Source organism: Haliotis rubra, unplaced genomic scaffold (genome assembly GCF_003918875.1).
Source record: "Haliotis rubra isolate DU_JTF1 unplaced genomic scaffold, ASM391887v1 Scf170, whole genome shotgun sequence".
NCBI lineage: Eukaryota > Metazoa > Mollusca > Gastropoda > Lepetellida > Haliotidae > Haliotis > Haliotis rubra.
This window is the reverse complement of record NW_025765670.1, coordinates 104,001-122,800: the sequence shown is the minus strand read 5'-3', so window position 1 is coordinate 122,800 and position 18,800 is coordinate 104,001. Positions and strand designations below refer to the sequence as shown.

Sequence of the window (18,800 nt, the reverse complement as noted above, 5' to 3'; positions counted from 1 at the left end):
TGACGGGTTAAATCATCCCTAAGTACTGAACTTTCAACCCTATGATTCTTGTATATGTGTACCAGTCAAACTGGTAAAAGTTTATCAATAAGTGTAATGAAGATATTCTAATGAGAGATATAATGTATAGTCATGCTCGGTATTGAAAAACATACTGAAATTACCGTGTGGCTTGTGTAACGTAAAATACAGTTGCTGTAACGTAAAATAGAATTAGATTGTACTGGCGTTAAATGAACATGAATGCCTATATAATGCAACGTTTCTGGCTAAACGTTTGATAAATATATATAATTAATTCATTTGTATTGGCAGTGTTATAAAAATGGCAAAAACTGAAAAACTGAAGCAGTTACGTTTGACATTATTTTACGTTACAGTTGTATTAAATGTATATTAATGATACATTTGATGACTACTATGGAGCAAATACATATATTTCCAGGTCGCATATCTCCTTGACGTTGTCTTTAAATATAGAAATGCCAAATGTAAGGCTTTCAATATTATTTAGATGAACTAGAGATTTTATTTGGAAATTCGCTTCCGAGTTTCTATTTTTTAGGACCACCGTCCATACCTGTAGGAGAGGTGCAGCGCATTGGGTTTTTTTAAAAATGTATCTAGAATATTACAAGTTACATTTCTTGAACTCGGAAAAAGGCCCTATGTTTGTTAAACTAGTAACTTTGCAGTCAATTAATGGATCGTTTTCAGATTTGGGTGATGACCTGTTTGTTTACAGGAATGTGCACTGCAAAATTGATAAAGATGTGGGGTTGTTTTTAGTCATCGTCGGGGTTATTAATAAGTCTTGCTCACATATGTTAACTTGTTGATATTTCAAATGCATCCTCTATTTTATTTCACATTACTAAATCTTAAAGAAACAGATATCACAAATTAATATTTTAATATGATCTTGCTGAAATGGAATCATAGAAAACATGTACATCGGATTACATAGTATTATTTTACTTGGACAGATTTCATGTGAAAACGTGTTCAGATGAACGGAAATGTACTGCAGTTACATGCAAGATCTTGTATTCGTAATAAACATATATTCTCAGTGTCGATCCCTGATTTTTTATATGAAATGTGTTCTGAATGAGTGAGTGAGTATGGTTTTACGCCGCTTTAAGCAATAATCCAGCAATAGCACGGCTGGGGACACCAGTAATGGGCTTCACACATTGTGAACCCGGGTCTTCCGCGTGACGAGCGGACGCTTTAACCACCAGGCTACCCCACCGCCCCGTGTCCTGAATGAAAACATCCTAGTTGCCCATGAAGTCATACGTTTCTGTTGTTACTGAGAGCGTTTATTATGGCGATATCACGATTGAGTGAGTGAGTTTAGTTTTACGCCGCACTCAGCAATATTCCAGCTATATGGCGGCGGTCTGTATATAATCGAGTCTGGACCAGACAATCCAGTGATCAACAGCATGAGCATCGATCTACGCAATTGGGATACGATGACAAGTGTCAACCAAGTCAGCGAGTCCGGATCTCCATGCATGTGACCAGACCATAGGGCTAGATCAGTGAGATACGTACCATGCTACGGTTTGAATAATCCCCGAGCATACTGTGTTAGTCTTAAGAGGCTACAAAATAGTGTGGTTCAAAGTTAGAAAGCGCCTCAAGCGTACTAAGCTAGTCATGAGAAGGTACAAAATGTCATGGTTCAATGTTACATTAAGTCCTCAGCACATTATGCTTGCCGTGCGAGGGTACGAAATGGCGTGATTTAAGGCTAGAATAGGCCCTGACCTCAGTGTGCTAGTCGTGAGAGGGTACAAAATCTTGTGCTTCAAGGTTACATTAGCTTCTAAGCACATTATGTTTGTCGTATGAGGGTACAAAATGGCGGGATTTAAAGCTAGAATAGGTCATGACCTCAGTATGCTAGTCGTGAGAGGGTACACAATCTTGTATGCCATTCGTGCGAGGGTTCAAAATGGAGTGATTTAAGGCTAGAATACGTCCAAAGCACACTATATTAATCGTGAGATGTTAAAAAAGGCTTGGTTCAAGATTACAAAGGCCACGAAATTACTGTGCAAAGGGTACAAAATGGCGAGATTCAAAGCTTGGATAGGTCCTGAATAGGTTACACTGACTTTATTTAGTAGAATCGATAGATCGTTTGGTTTAAGAAAAATATAATGATCCTAACCGATCAATTGATCTATTTCGTTGCCAATAACAACAGGGACAGGCAGCTCGGGATCAATTGAAATTCTGAAATCACTAACTGCCTTGACATGGAATCATTATCAGTTAAGACTGCGTAATTTCACGCAACAGAAACTAATACACCAGTCAATAGTCAGGCCACACCTGTGCTTTCATGCAGAGCCGCGCTTAAGGCTGCGTGAACACCACTAATTCTAACCCAAATTTTCACTGGTCCCTGTACGAAATATAACACTAATGACTGAAGTTTCAAATAGTTTCAGGTATCTGTCCATGCGGTTACCGACGCATGGGAGACACATGCGTGATGGTGTACAATACACCAATACCCAACGCTCGAGCAAGGAGCAGGTGCCAACAGGATGGCGGAGATTTGATGGCCATGACAACTGGTGACAAGCTAACAAGGCTCGTGAATCACATGCAGGAACATGGTTTGTGGTTGTTTTATATTTAAACACTTTAGCGAAAAGCGTAAACAATCGAAAAGTGCAAAAGTGAGTGAGTTTAGTTTTACAAGGTTTTAGCAATATTAAAGTAATATCATGGATGGGTACACCGGAAGTTGGCTTCACACATCGTGCTCAAGTAGGGAATCGAACCCTGGTCTTTGGCATGACGCGCAACCGCTTTAACCACTAGGCTACCCCCACCGCCCAAGTGCCAAAGAAATTGTACCAGGTTGTGCAAAATGCTGCACCCTACGACAGCACCAATGTGAAGATCTAACTATTCCCTTTCATTGTATGCCTACGTATACAAAAGTGAGACACGATGAGCATGAATGATGGACTAAGCGCCTGAACACCTGTATCTTATTCTCTTGTGTGTTTTTGATTGTTTTATCTGGCACCACTCTCTGGAATGTCACGGTTTTCGGTGGTTTTCGATGGTTTTCTGGAAATAATCGAGTCTGGACCAGACAATCCACTGATTCACATCATTGTCACCGATCTACGCATTTAGAATACGATGACATGCATCAACCAAGTCAGCGAGCTTGATTGCCCGCTCCTGTTAGTCTTCTCTTGTGACAAAGAGGGTTACTGAAGACCAATTCTAACTGTGGTGGAATTCTGAAAGGGGACACATTACATCTGTGTTACGACGCTGCAGCGAAGGTTTAATTCGATACAGAGCTTTTTTACCCCAACCAAAGAGTGAGTGAGTGAGTATAGTTTTACGCCACTTTTAGCAATATTCCAGCAATATCACGGCGGGGACACCAGAAATAGACTTCACACATTGTACCCATATGAGGAATCGAACCCGGGTCGTCGGCGTGACGAGCAAACGCTTTAACCACTAGGCTAAATGTGAATACTAGCTCCTATGAAAATGACAATCAGTGTTTGAACTATGTTGTTATCAGCTTTATGGACCTCTTCATCCAGGTAAGTTAAAGGATTCTGCTGATGGTCAAACTTCTATGCCTTTGCCAAGTCTTTCTTTTTCCTTTTTTATTGAGAGACACTTGATACGACAATTCATTTGAGAGTGACTAAAGTGAGTTGTTTTGGGTTTGTTTGAAAAACGTGCAGAAAGACGGAGATATTGAAAAGAGAAAGACAGCGGGATTCTAGCCCTACATATGTGCTGTCAACGTGGCTGGAATTAATAAACGAATTTAAAAGGTGAGTTTTCGCTGTCCTGGGTGATCCATGATTTTGGCTTGGAATTGCGGAGGTAGCTGTTTTCGGTGAGTCGTGGCGTATAACTTTTGAAAATAATGATCCGATTGTGACCATTTATAGCTCATTTTGTATGGAAATCATCTAGCTTTAGCTCCATAGGCCTCGACGGGGGTCTTAAAAATAGTTTACGTGGTGAAATCTAACTTTGAGGAGGGGGTGGTTCCGTCGTTACATACCTTTCCTTTTATATAGTACTAGGATAGGGTCTATATATACTGAAAGCCATTAAAAATGCAATTTGACATTCATACTTTCTTTACTCACACTAATTTCAACATATATAAACCTAACTGGCAGATATGTTTTAAGTGAACATCTGTGAATACTTTCATCTGAAAATGTCCAGTCAACAACAACATCAGTGACGCAACAATGACATCACACAAAGGCGGGGGTCACTTGCAGTCAATATCGTGTGTGTCCACCGTGCGCTGCAAGCCATGCTCGCACTCTTTGGGGCATTGAAAGACACACATTTCTCAGGAACAGCTGTTGGATGGTCTGTAGCCTCTGATGGTCTGTGGTCTGATCATGACACCACCCCCTCCAAAACGATCATGTTCAAGGACACAGTTTGGCGCAAGTCTTTTTCCTTTACGTCGATAAATCTGTTGATGTCCATCTGCAAAGGATAAGTTAAACCTGGATTCATCTGAAAAAATTACATCTGGCCATGTCCTGTTGCCAAGATTGGCCCCATTTGCTGCCCATCGCTGTCTGGCAAGTCTGTGGCGATGCAATAAGGTTGGACCACGGTACGGATGACGACACCGGAAAGTGAAGGCAGCAAGGCGTCCTTGCACCTTTTGGGCGCTGAAATGACGTTGACTTGTCCCAATTGTCCTCCTTGCCTAATCATCAGCTGTTTGGAACCGATTTCGCAAGTGTGAAACTCGGATATTGCGCGGTTTTGTAGAGCTGTTATCACAGGTGGTGCACCAGGCCGCGGACGATCAGCAACACTTCCGGTAGCCCGAAAACGTTGTCAGAGTCGACTTACAGTGGATGGATGCACATTAAAGTGCCTGGCAATCATCACATCTGAAGCACCTTGGCTGACCATACTGATAACCTGATTCCTTTCGTCTTGTGTCAAGTGTGGCATTTTCTCAAAGTGATTGAGTTCCACAATTCCTTGTGCTTTTACAGGGCTGGGTGCAGGTAATGCATGTGCACAACGTGTTTCATGAATGTGGTTGTGTTTACGAGAAATGTCAAAGGTTCAGGTTTAAGTATTAAAGTTCATGTGAGAGAAATGCTCCGGGACTCGCACTCCAGGAAATGGGCCAGAATAACAGTCTTTTATCCCTACATCCTCTGTATCGCAGGAAAAAATCTTCAATAGAACTTTTGTAAGTTTCAGGACAACAAATACCAATTGCGTTTTTAATGGCTTTCAGTATACCTATATGTCTTTCTAACGCTGTTTCTAAGCGTGACACGCCCCTGTGAATCAGGGGTAGAATAGGTCCTGAGCACACTATGATAGTCGTGAGAGAGTACAACATGGCGTAGGTTCAAGGTTATATAAGGGCAAAACACATTATGCTAGTCGTGCGAGGGTCCAAATTGGAGTGATTTAAGGCTAGAATAGGTCCTAAGCACACCATATTAATCGGGAGATGTTAAAACATGGCGTGGTTCAAGATTACAAAGGCCACGAAATACTATGCTGGTCGTGCAAAGGGTACAAAATGGCGAGATTCAAAGCTTGATAGGTCCTGAATAGGTTACACTGACTTTATTTAGTAGAATCGATAGATCGTTGTTTTGGTTTAAGAACAAATATAATGATCCCTACCGATCAATTGATCTATTTCGTTGCCAATAACAACAGGGACAGGCAGCTCGGGATCAATTGAAATTCTGAAATCACTAACTGCCTTGACATGGAATCATTATCAGTTAAGACTGCGTAATTTCACGCATCAGAAACTAATACACCAGTCAATAGTCAGGCCACACCTGTGCTTTCATGCAGAGCCGCGCTTAAGGTTTGTGTACACCACTAATTCTAACCCAAATTTTCACTGGTCCGTGTACGAAATATAACACTAATGACTGAAGTTTCAAATAGTTTCAGGTATCTGTCCATGCGGTTACCGACTCATGGGAGACACATGCGTGATGGTGTACAATACACCAATACCCAACGCTCGAGCAAGGAGCAGGTGCCAACAAGATGGCGGAGATTTGATGGCCATGACAACTGGTGACAAGCTAACAAGGCTCGTGAATCACATGCAGGAACATGGTTTGTGGTTGTTATATATTCAAACACTTTAGCGAAAAGCGTAAACAATCGAAAAGTGCAAAAGTGAGTGAGTTTAGTTTTACAAAGTTTTAGCAATATTAAAGTAATATCATGGATGGGTACACAAGAATTGGGCTTCACACATCGTGCTCACGTAGGGAATCGAACCCTGGTCTTTGGCGTGACGCGCAACCGCTTTAACCACTAGGCTACCCCCACCGCCCAAGTGCCAAAGAAATTGTACCAGGTTGTGCAAAATGCTGCACCCTACGACAGCACCAATGTGAAGATCTAACTATTCCCTTTCACGTATACAAAAGTGAGACACGATGAGCACGAATGATGGACTAAGCGCCTGAACACCTGTATCTTATTCTCTTTTGTGTTTTGTTTGATTGTTTTATCTGGCACCGCTCTCTGGAATTTCCCGGTTTTCGGTGGTTTTCGATGGTTTTCTTGAAATAATCGAGTCTGGACCAGACAATCCACTGATTGACATCATCGTCACCGATCTACGCATTTAGAATATGATGACATGCATCAACCAAGTCAGCGAGCCTGACCGCCCCATCCTGTTTGTCTTCTCTTGTGACAAAAAGGGTTACTGAAGACCAATTCTAACTCTGGTGAAATTCTGAAAGGGGACACATTACATCTGTGTTACGACGCTGCAGCGAAGGTTTAATTCGACACAGAGCTTTTTGACCCCAACCAATGAGTGAGTGAGTTTAGTTTTACGCCACTTTTAGCAATATTCCAGCAATATCACGGCGGGGGACACCAGAAATAGACTTCACACATTGTACCCATATGAGGAATCGAACCCGGGTCGTCGGCGTGACGAGCAAACGCTTTAACCATTAGGCTAAATGTGAATACTAGCTCCTATGAAAATGACAATCAGTGTTTGAACTATGTTGTTATCAGCTTTATGGACCTCTTCATCCAGGTAAGTTAAAGGATTCTGCTGATGGTCAAACTTCTATGCCTTTGCCAAGTCTTTCTTTTTCCTTTTTTATTGAGAGACACTTGATACGACAATTCATTTGAGAGTGACTAAAGTGAGTTGTTTTGGGTTTGTTTGAAAACGTGCAGAAAGACGGAGATATTGAAAAGAGAAAGACAGCGGATTCTAGCCCTACATATGTGCTGTCAACGTGGCTGGAATTAATAAACGAATTTAAAAGGTGAGTTTTCGCTGTCCTGGGTGATCCATGATTTTGGCTTGGAATTGCGGAGGTAGCTGTTTTCGGTGAGTCGTGGCGTATAACTTTTGAAAATAATGATCCGATTGTGACCATTTATAGCTCATTTTGTATGGAAATCATCTAGCTTTAGCTCCATAGGCCTCGACGGGGGTCTTAAAAATAGTTTACGTGGTGAAATCTAACTTTGAGGAGGGGGTGGTTCCGTCGTTACATACCTTTCCTTTTATATAGTACTAGGATAGGGTCTATATATACTGAAAGCCATTAAAAATGCAATTTGACATTCATACTTTCTTTACTCACACTAATTTCAACATATATAAACCTAACTGGCAGATATGTTTTAAGTGAACATCTGTGAATACTTTCATCTGAAAATGTCCAGTCAACAACAACATCAGTGACGCAACAATGACATCACACAAAGGCGGGGTCACTTGCAGTCAATATCGTGTGTGTCCACCGTGCGCTGCAAGCCATGCTCGCACTCTTTGGGGCATTGAAAGACACACATTTCTCAGGAACAGCTGTTGGATGGTCTGTAGCCTCTGATGGTCTGTGGTCTGATCATGACACCACCCCCTCCAAAACGATCATGTTCAAGGACACAGTTTGGCGCAAGTCTTTTTCCTTTACGTCGATAAATCTGTTGATGTCCATCTGCAAAGGATAAGTTAAACCTGGATTCATCTGAAAAAATTACATCTGGCCATGTCCTGTTGCCAAGATTGGCCCCATTTGCTGCCCATCGCTGTCTGGCAAGTCTGTGGCGATGCAATAAGGTTGGACCACGGTACGGATGACGACACCGGAAAGTGAAGGCAGCAAGGCGTCCTTGCACCTTTTGGGCGCTGAAATGACGTTGACTTGTCCCAATTGTCCTCCTTGCCTAATCATCAGCTGTTTGGAACCGATTTCGCAAGTGTGAAACTCGGATATTGCGGTTTTGTAGAGCTGTTATCACAGGTGGTGCACCAGGCCGCGGACGATCAGCAACACTTCCGGTAGCCCGAAAACGTTGTCAGAGTCGACTTACAGTGGATGGATGCACATTAAAGTGCCTGGCAATCATCACATCTGAAGCACCTTGGCTGACCATACTGATAACCTGATTCCTTTCGTCTTGTGTCAAGTGTGGCATTTTCTCAAAGTGATTGAGTTCCACAATTCCTTGTGCTTTTACAGGGCTGGGTGCAGGTAATGCATGTGCACAACGTGTTTCATGAATGTGGTTGTGTTTACGAGAAATGTCAAAGGTTCAGGTTTAAGTATTAAAGTTCATGTGAGAGAAATGCTCCGGGACTCGCACTCGAAATGGGCCAGAATAACAGTCTTTTATCCCTACATCCTCTGTATCGCAGGAAAAAATCTTCAATAGAACTTTTGTAAGTTTCAGGACAACAAATACCAATTGCGTTTTTAATGGCTTTCAGTATACCTATATGTCTTTCTAACGCTGTTTCTAAGCGTGACACGCCCCTGTGAATCAGGGGTAGAATAGGTCCTGAGCACACTATGATAGTCGTGAGAGAGTACAACATGGCGTAGGTTCAAGGTTATATAAGGGCAAAACACATTATGCTAGTCGTGCGAGGGTCCAAATTGGCGTGATTCAAGGCTAGAATAGGTCCTAAGCACACTATATTAATCGGGAGATGGTAAAACATGGCGTGGTTCAAGATTACAAAGGCCCCGAAAATACTATGCTGGTCGTGCGAGGGTACAAAATGGTGAGATTCAAGGCTTGGATAGGTCCTTCATAGGTTACACTGACTTTATTTAACAGAATCGATAGATCGTTGAAAAAAATGTTTGGTTTAAGATAAAATAAAGTGATGGAAGTAACCCTACCCAATCAATTGATATATTTCGTTGCCAATAACAACAGGGACATGTAGCTCGGGACTAATTGAATTTCTTTAAATCCCTAACTGCCTTGACATGGATTCATTATAACTTCACGCAACAGAAATAACAGTCGATAGTCCAACCACACCCGTGCTTTCATGCACACTCAAAGCTGCAGTCACACTCAAAGCGGCATGTACACCACACTGTAAAGTTCTGTGGGCAACAACGTCGGGTTAAACTTGTGACATTCTGAGATGTATGGGCTTACCCTACTAGTTTCCTTCTGTCTTCAGTACACCTACAGTCATACCGTGGTGAGTCACTTCACAAGGGCGGAAGAATTAGAGGATAAAGTTGGGAACGAGTGGATTCGGGAATTGGCCTACGACACATTTGTTGACTGTGCAGGACTTTGTTTTAAAGATGAAACTTGCTGTAGTTTTTCATTCTACTCTGGAGCGTGTTATAGACATATCTCACACTCGTCATCGCTGTATGATAACTCGACCGGAATGAAAACGTTCTTCAAGAAAGGTAAGTTGCTGGTATGGAAGGAAATACTCAAGGGGGGCTGTTGCGACTGTCCAAAGATATTCAAATGCAAACAAGTAAGGACAATTTATATGGACTTTTGTTACCTGTTAACCGGTAATCAGTCGGTGAAAGGGCTAGAATTGAGGCCAAAACAAAGCTATGTGATGTAATTAACCAATAAATTATTGTATTTCTAAAATTAAAGTTATGGAATAAAAGTTCAGAAATCAATACCGCAGTAAATAGAGTGGCAGTACAAATTCAAATATAATAAAACTCAAGAGCAATGACTATAGCAATAAAGATAGAGATGGTAATACTCACCTCTCGGCAACATTAATCCAAGTTGGAGGCAAGGGCTACCCAGAGAGTGTCCTGGGTATAGAGAGATCACACAAAAAGTTGGTTGGTTGGTTGTACCCAGTAGGGTACTATGAGTGAAGGAGTGAGTTTAGTTTTACGCCGCAGTCAGCAATATTCCAGCTATATGGCCGTGGTCTGTACATTTTCTGGATCAGACAATCCAGTGATCAACATCATGAGCATTTGTCCTACGCAACTGGGGTACGATGATATGTGTCAACCAGGTCACCGAGCTTGATCACCCGATCCCGTCGGTCGCCTCTTACGACAAGCATGGGTTCCTGAAGATCAATTCTTACCCGGATCTTCACGGGTCTTCTTGTGGCTCGAGATGTAATGACATGATACCTAAGAAAATGATGCGAGAAAATTCTACGCTAAGACATAAGTTAAAGCTCCTTGTAGCACTTTCCTGAAACTTCTATACTGTTCTCAGCATCACGGGAGATGCCTGTAAGGTCATAGGACAAGTCTAAATATAGCACACCACTGTTTCTCACTGAATACCACATGTACAGTACTTCTTTTCGCCGGTACACACACCAGATGTCAGTCGGTTCAAACCATTGTACTGAACCCATGTGCACTGGTTGATTACAAGTAAATGAAGAACATCGTTACAACTATTCATCTTTATATTGATACCCAAAGAAGTGCACACTAATAACATAATCTTCTTTGAAATAAAATTAAAGAAATCTTAGTTGTTTTCTGTCCATAAGCCATAATGCTCACATCAAAAAGAAACTGTAACAGACGCACTGTGTATCTGTTATTTATGGAATCCTGGAAGGGACATTGTCGCGTTGTGGCATTGTCGCCTTGTCGCCCTCTCAAATACAAGCAAAATGAGGTAAAATTAACCAAAACGCGACGCCCGACATTGCGCCCATTTGTCGCATTGTCGCGTGTCGCGTTATGAATAATATAATTTTTTATTCCTCGAAAGGGCGACACGAGACATAGCAACAATTTTCAAGGTCAAAATATGTCGCGTTGTCGCCCTATGTAAGATGTGTAAAACAGCCTAAAATTTTTCACTAAAACGCGACACGCGACAATGCGACAACGCGATATTTTGATGAAATGTCTCGTTGTCGCATTGTCGCGTGTCGCGTTTTGGTTTATTTTGCCTCATTTTACTTGTTTTTTGAGAGGGCGACAATGCGACAACGCGACAACGTCCCTTCGCGGATTCCATAGTTATTTAATAATCAAACTGGATTTACCCTTCTAACATAAAATGCTATAGCAGTATGTCAGTTCTTCATAAAGAATGAACTTTTGTTACGGTGACAATAACAATTAAATCCAATACTGACTTTGAATCATGCCATGTTATATCAATAGACGGTTCTAATGGAATAGTGCTGTCGGAAACAATGAGTTTGTCTGGTTAATGATCTACAGAAATAACGACAATTCTACAACTGAATTACATGTTGCTATGCAGCAAGCACGAGGTAAATGTGCGTGTGTAACTCATTGTACCATTGTTCGTTGTCAAGCTGGCAGTATTTGCTGTGTGCACTTTCTCACCTCCATACTCATCGCATCTCAGTTTCGTAGATTGAGAATTGATCTTCAGTAACCCGTGCTTGTGGTTAGAGGCGACTAACGGGATTGGGTGGTCAAGGCCCATGATGTTGATCAGTGGATTGTCTGGTCCTGACACGATGATATACAGGCTGTCACCATATAGGTGGGATATTGCTGAGTGCAGCGTTAAACAACAAGCAAACAAACAAATCTCACCTCTATACGATATTTGATTTGTTGTTTTGTTGTTAAACGCCGCCCTCGGCAATTTTCCAGCTATATGTCCAGTAACTAGCATCATAAACATCGATTTACGAATTTAGGATATGATGACATGCATGAACCAAGTCAGCAAGCCTGACCACCCGATCCGGTTAGTCGCCAGTTGTTAGCTCTTGGGGAGCTGAAGACTAATTCCAACTCGGATTTTCACTGGTTCCTTTACGAAATACAACACTAATGGTTGGAAATAGTTTCAGGTATCTGTCCATGCGGTTACCGACTCATGGGAGACACATGCGTGATGGTGTACAATGCACCAATACCCAACGCTCAGGCTAGGAGCAGGTGCCAACAAGATGGCGGAGATTTGATGGCCATGACAACTGGTGACAAGCTAACAAGGCTCGTGAATCACATGCAGGAACATGGTTTGTGGTTGTTTTATTTATATTCAAAGGCTTTAGTGAAAAGCGTAAACAATCGAAAAGTGCAAAAGTTTGTGAGTTTAATTTTACACGGTTTTAGCAATATTATAGTAATATCACGGCTGGGTACACCAGAATTTGGCTTCACACATCGTGCTCAAGTAGGGAATCGAACTCTGGTCTTTGGCATGACGCGCAACCGCTTTAACCACTAGGCTATCCCCACCGCCCAAGTGCCAAAGAAATTGTACCAGGTTGTGCAAAATGCTGCGCCCTACGACAGCACCAATGTGAAGATCCAACTTCCCTTTCATTGTATGCCAACGCATACAAAAGTGAGACACGATGAGAATGAATGATGGACTAAGCGCCTGAACACCTGTATCGTATTCTCTTTTGTGTTTTGTTTGATTGTTTTATCTGGCACCACTCTCTGGAATTTCCCGGTTTTCGGTGGTTTTCGATGGTTTTCTGGAAATAATCGAGTCTGGACCAGACAATCCACTGATTGACATCATTGTCACCGATCTACGCATTTAGAATATGATGACATGCATCAACCAAGTCAGCGAGCTTGACCGCCCGATCCTGTTTGTCTTCTCTTGTGACGAAAAGGGTTACTGAATACCAATTTTAACTCTGGTGGAATTCTGAAAGGGGACACATTACATCTGTGTTACGACGCTGCAGCGAAGGTTTAATTCGACACAGAGCTTTTTTGACCCCAACCAATGAGCGAGTGAGTGAGTTTAGTTTTTCGCTGCTTTTAGCAATATTCAAGCAATATCACGGCGGGGGGACACCAGAAATGGGCTTCACACATTGTACCCATGTGGGGAATCGAACCCGGGTCGTCGGCGTGACGAGCGAACGCTTTAACCATTAGGCTAACCCCACCCACCCCACCGCAACCAATGAAGTCCATTGCATATATGTTGTCGAAAAGAGATACATATGAGATATATACTTTGGCTTGCAGGAACAGACATAACGCAACGCCGAACAGTTGGGGGTCATGTCGACACCAATCAGCAGTGGAAATGGCTTGACGGATCACAGGTTGACCTTACACAGCACGGGTCCTTTTGGTGCCAGTCGGAGCCGAATTTCTTGAACATTCAAAAATGCATGCAGCTGTCTACGAATTCTACCTGTTTTAGAAACAGCAGATGTGATCGAGAATATGGGTATATTTGTGAGGTGCAGAACTAGCTGTTATCGCCTAATAGTGTATTACTGTAGTCCGCTTACAGTGAAACCACAATACTATTTACCCTGGGTTAGTGAGTGGATTTTGCAATATACTGACGTACAAAAGATGGAACACACTTGGTGTTTTAGGACCATTCATATTCTTCTGTATCAGCTCCTGAAAGATACAATCTTGGAAAAAACATACTTGAAAATTGAATGAAAATATAAGAATGTACATTTGAATATTAGCTCCTATGAAAATGACAATCAGTGTTTGAACTATGTTGTTATCAGCTTTATGGACCTCTTCATCCAGGTAAGTTAAAGGATTCTGCTGATGGTCAAACTTCTATGCCTTTGCTCAGTCTTTCTTTTTTTCTTTTTTCTTTTTGTCAAGTTTTATTGAGAGACACTTGATACGACAATGCATCTGAGAATGACTAAAGTGAGATTGTTTTGTTTGTTTTGGGGGTTTTTTGGGGGTGTTTGAAAAACATGCATAAGGACGGAGATATTGTAAAGAGAAAGATAGCGGGATAGACACAGGGTGCAGAAAGGATTTACTCACAAGGAATACTGGGGTTTTTTTTCGTGTGTTTCTTTTTGTTTGTTTGTTGTTGTTGTTTTGGGGGTTGTATTTATTTATTTATTTTTATTTTATTTTTTTTTGGGGGTGGGGGTAGGAATAGTGTTACATCAAGGGAACGGAGATGAACACTTTATACGGAATTTTACATCATTTCCCCAAAAAAACAAAACATTGTTTTGTTAGTTTGAATTGATATTTTTATGAAATATATCACTTGGTTGATATTTATTTAAGTAGAGTCATATCTTGTTTTGTTAATGTATTTTTTGATGATAATAAAAAGGTGGTTAATCAGTCTCAGTCTTTCTGGTATTAACATGGGTAGCCATCTTGCAGAGTGTTCAGTTATCATCGTCTGTGTTGCTTCTAATTTATTGTGTCAATAATATGTTGAATTGTAACTTGTCGATCATCGATAACCAAGAATAGTTAGTATCGATTATAATAAACACATTCCATTTTTGTTCAACCAAGAACTTGAAACAATTAGTTGTGTTGTTTAAATATTAAGGGACCACGTTTGTTGTTGAAAGGAGGGGTTCAGTGCAAATTTTGAAAATGTATTTTTTATATTCAAGATTTAAAACAATTGGCAAAGTGGAACCTAGACCCTGTATTCAACCAATATAATTGTATTGGGTAAATGTTTTCAAATTGCAAAACAACTTGTTTGTCCAAAGTGATGAATTGACGGAGTTAAGTTTTACACCGCTTTCAGCAACATTCCAGCAATATCACGCCAGTTTACACCAGAAATGGGCTTCACACATTATACACATGTGGGGATTCGAACCCGGGTCTTCGGCGTGACGGGCGAACGTTTCAACCACAAGGCTATCCCACGGCCCTTCTTTGTCCAAAGAAGAGGTACAGCGTAAAGTTTGGTTCCGATTTTCTATTTTTTAGGATCACCGTCCATATGTTTTTCGTGCGAGGGTACAAAATGGCGTGATTCAAGGCTAGAATAGGTCTTAAACATACGATGCTAGTCGTGAGAGGGTACACAATGGCGTGATTCAAGGCTAGAATAGGTCTTAAACATACGATGCTAGTACAGCGTAAAGTTTGGTTCCGATCTTCAATTATTTATGATCACCGTCCATATGTTGTGCGAGGGTACAAAATGGCGTGATTCAAGGCTAGAATAGGTCTTAAACATACGATGCTAGTCGTGAGAGGGTACACAATGGCGTGATTCAAGGCTAGAATAGATCTTAAACATACGATGCTAGTCGTGAGAGGGTACACAATGGCGTGATTCAAGGCTAGAATAGGTCTTAAACATACGATGCTAGTCGTGAGAGGGTACAAAATGGCGTGGTTTAAGGTTACAATAGGCCCCGAAAATACTATGCTAGTCGTGCGAGGATACAAAATGGCGTGGTTCAAGGTTACAATAGGCCCCGAAAATACTATGCTAGTCGTGCAAGGGTACAAAATGGTGTGATTCAAGGTTACAATAGGCCCCGAAAATACTATGCTAGTCGTGCAAGGGTACAAAATGGTGTGGTTCAAGGTTACAATAGGCCCCGAAAATACTATGCTAGTCGTGCAAGGGTACAAAATGGCTTGGTTCAAAGTTAAAGTAGGCCCCGAAAATACTATGCTAGTCGTGCAAGGGTACAAAATGGTGTGGTTCAAGGTTACAATAGGCCCCGAAAATACTATGATAGTCGTGCAAGGGTACAAAATGGCGTGGTTCAAAGTTACAATAGGCCCCGAAAATACTATGCTAGTCGTGCGAGGGTACAAAATGGTGTGGTTCAAGGTTACAATAGGCCCCGAAAATGCTAGTACTATGCTAGTCGCAAGGGTACAAAATGGCGTGATTCAAGGTTACAATAGGCCCCGAAAATACTATGCTAGTCGTGCGAGGGTACAAAATGGTGTGATTCAAGGTTACAATAGGCCCCGAAAATACTATGCTAGTCGTGCAAGGGTACAAAATGGTGTGGTTCAAGGTTACAATAGGCCCCGAAAATACTATGCTAGTCGTGCAAGGGTACAAAATGGTGTGGTTCAAGGTTACAATAGGCCCCGAAAATACTAGGCCCCAGAAAATACTATGCTAGTCGTGCGAGGGTACAAAATGGCGTGATTCAAGGTTACAATAGGCCCCGAAAATACTATGCTAGTCGTGCGAGGGTACAAAATGGCGTGATTCAAGGTTACAATAGGCCCCGAAAATACTATGCTAGTCGTGCGAGGGTACAAAATGGCGTGATTCAAGGTTACAATAGGCCCCGAAAATACTATGCTAGTCGTGCGAGGGTACAAAATGGTGTGATTCAAAGTTACAGTAGGCCCCGAAAATACTATGCTAGTCGTGTAAAATAAAAATGTGTAATATGATGGAGAAAAAAACAAACAAATATTGATATTTGCAGATAATTGTGATGTACCTTGTCAAGCATCTCAAATTGTCGCTTTAGAAATGTTTCGTTTATTTTCACTTAACATGTCGCTAATGATACACTCAAAGATATATAATATATAATCAAATATATATCAATAATGCTTTTCTCCACATGAATCCCTCTACAAGATCATTGGTTTTCCCAGTAATGAAAGCCTACTTGTTTTTGCTGAATAACATGAAACATTCGTCATTGTTCCGACCCACAAAGCGTCAGTATAACATCTATGAATTAGTAAACAACATTACGTCAACTGTCTCTACAGGGTACATGCCATTAATGTATCGACTAGTCAAACAACATTTTGGCTGAGTATTGTCCACGAATTGTAAGTCGTTATAATATTCTGTATTACTAAGCTTCACAAGAATCGATATTAATTAGAGTGACATCGTGAGGCTTCAGCAAATATACCACAAATCTTGGTGAAAAATCTACTAAACATACTTCTACCAACGAAATAAATCAATGCCTATTAAATGCTGTCAGAGAATACAACAATCTGTAAAACAAAACTAATCAAAGATTTATTTGACGTTATAGGATTTCAGACCAGGATAATTTAAGTTAAATAACCTTTTCCACCGTTTACAAAACATCCCTCATAAATTGACAAGGGAATCAATAACCGACAGGGTTGTGTTTCCATGAAAGGAACGGGGAAGTTTAATTTTATCAAAATGTTTACCGCGATCGCTCCATATGTTAAAACAGAACGTATGTCTGCTCACTTAGCATTAAGATATCTATCTATCTATCATCTATAATCTATATCTATATATATACATATATATATATATGCGATTCTAGATTAGTTCATAGCCACCTTCTCGGTGTATTTTCACACATTCCTACTAACTGGTACGTATATAAGGAATCATGAGACTGACCACTGGATGTTACGGTCCTGATTCGATTCCATTCTTAACTGGACGCTGTTGTGTGTCAGGCGTTTTGTAGGACAGGGTTTTTGTAAATAATTAATGGAATCTTTTTAGTATTTTAATTAAATCCTTTCAATATTTTAAGAAAATTCTGTTAATATTTTGTGGAATTTTTTTTAATGCTTTGATGAAATACAAGAACGGACAAATTGCCAAGCAGCTTAAACAATGATGTTTCCTTTTTAAACCTACTTCCACTTTACCTACAGCATCATGCAATCTCATAGCATCCTTGTACTATCGGTAAGACTTGTTGTGAGGTTTCACAATTAAAAACTAAGACCGGGCTTTTTCATTTGAATTGCTTCAACAGCCTGCATCTGTTTTCTGGTTGGTTTAAAGTCATAATGGCATGCATCTAATGTCGATTTTTCATTGGTCTAAAGTCACATTGGTTCTTGTCAGGCTTGGTTTAACATCACTTTTACCAATATTCCAGCAATGTCACGACATAAGGAATGGTCATTGTTCCCATGTTAGGAATTGAACCTGGGTCATCGGCATGACGAGCGATTGCTTTAACCACCGGGCTACCCCCCCGCCCCTCATTCATAAGATAGGTTGTTGTTGAACGCCGCACTCAGCGATATTCCAGCTAAGTGGTCTGTAAATAATCGAGTCGGGACCAGATAATCCAGTGATCAACTGCAAGAGCAGCATCGAACTTCGCAATTGGGATACGATGACGTGTCAACCAAGTCAGCAAGTCTGAACACCTGATCCCGTCGGTCGCCTCTTACGACAAGCATGGGTTACTGAAGACCAATTCTAACCCGGATCTTCACGGGTCTAATTCCTAAGAACCCATACGCGCGATTAGGTGTATTTAGTTCACGTCACTTAAACCACTATTCTAAATCGAAAACGGTTTTCACTCATTGTCACCGTCTCCTTTGTGGCGTTGTAGACTTATCATAAAGAACCGATCCTGGTCGTTAGCGCGATAAGCCATACGTCTTCCTCAGTCATCACTCCCGGAACGTGAAAATAGCTTTTTCTTTCGTTTGAGGGACAAATTAGAAAGAAATTATTTTCTCCTTAAGTCGGAAAGCACAACAATGGAGGTAATTTGGTCTAGGAAAGGGTAAATTAGTGAAAAAGAATCGCCAAGCTGAAACGTCATTCTCAGTTGCGGTGCACTCGGGATTGGCTATATTTAACATTGATATTTAATATGAGATCGATGTGTCCATGAGCAATAGGCTGGACTAACCCTTATAGTTCATGGTTCCAATTGCTGCAACTACTGATATGATGACCAGGGAGGTGTGCTTTGTTTGTTTGTTTGTTTGTTGTGCTGTCGAGACATGGATCGGTATCCATAGTTACAATCTCAAACAAACCAGTTGCGAGTGTATGGA

At 41.1% G+C, this 18,800-nt stretch overlaps 2 protein-coding genes across 2 annotated transcripts in view; both read left to right on the top strand.

Moving 5' to 3' along the window:
* Positions 1-18,800, top strand: part of LOC124272502 (steroid 17-alpha-hydroxylase/17,20 lyase-like) — a 316,834-nt gene that overhangs the window by 218,684 nt on the left and 79,350 nt on the right. The window lies entirely within an intron of this gene.
* On the top strand, positions 9,360-13,683 carry LOC124272510 (type-2 ice-structuring protein-like). Its single transcript, XM_046707716.1, has 3 exons — positions 9,360-9,746; positions 12,122-12,298; positions 13,275-13,683. Exons 1-3 carry the CDS (start codon positions 9,467-9,469, stop codon positions 13,505-13,507), a joined length of 690 nt encoding a protein of 229 aa, XP_046563672.1. The 5' UTR covers positions 9,360-9,466; the 3' UTR covers positions 13,508-13,683.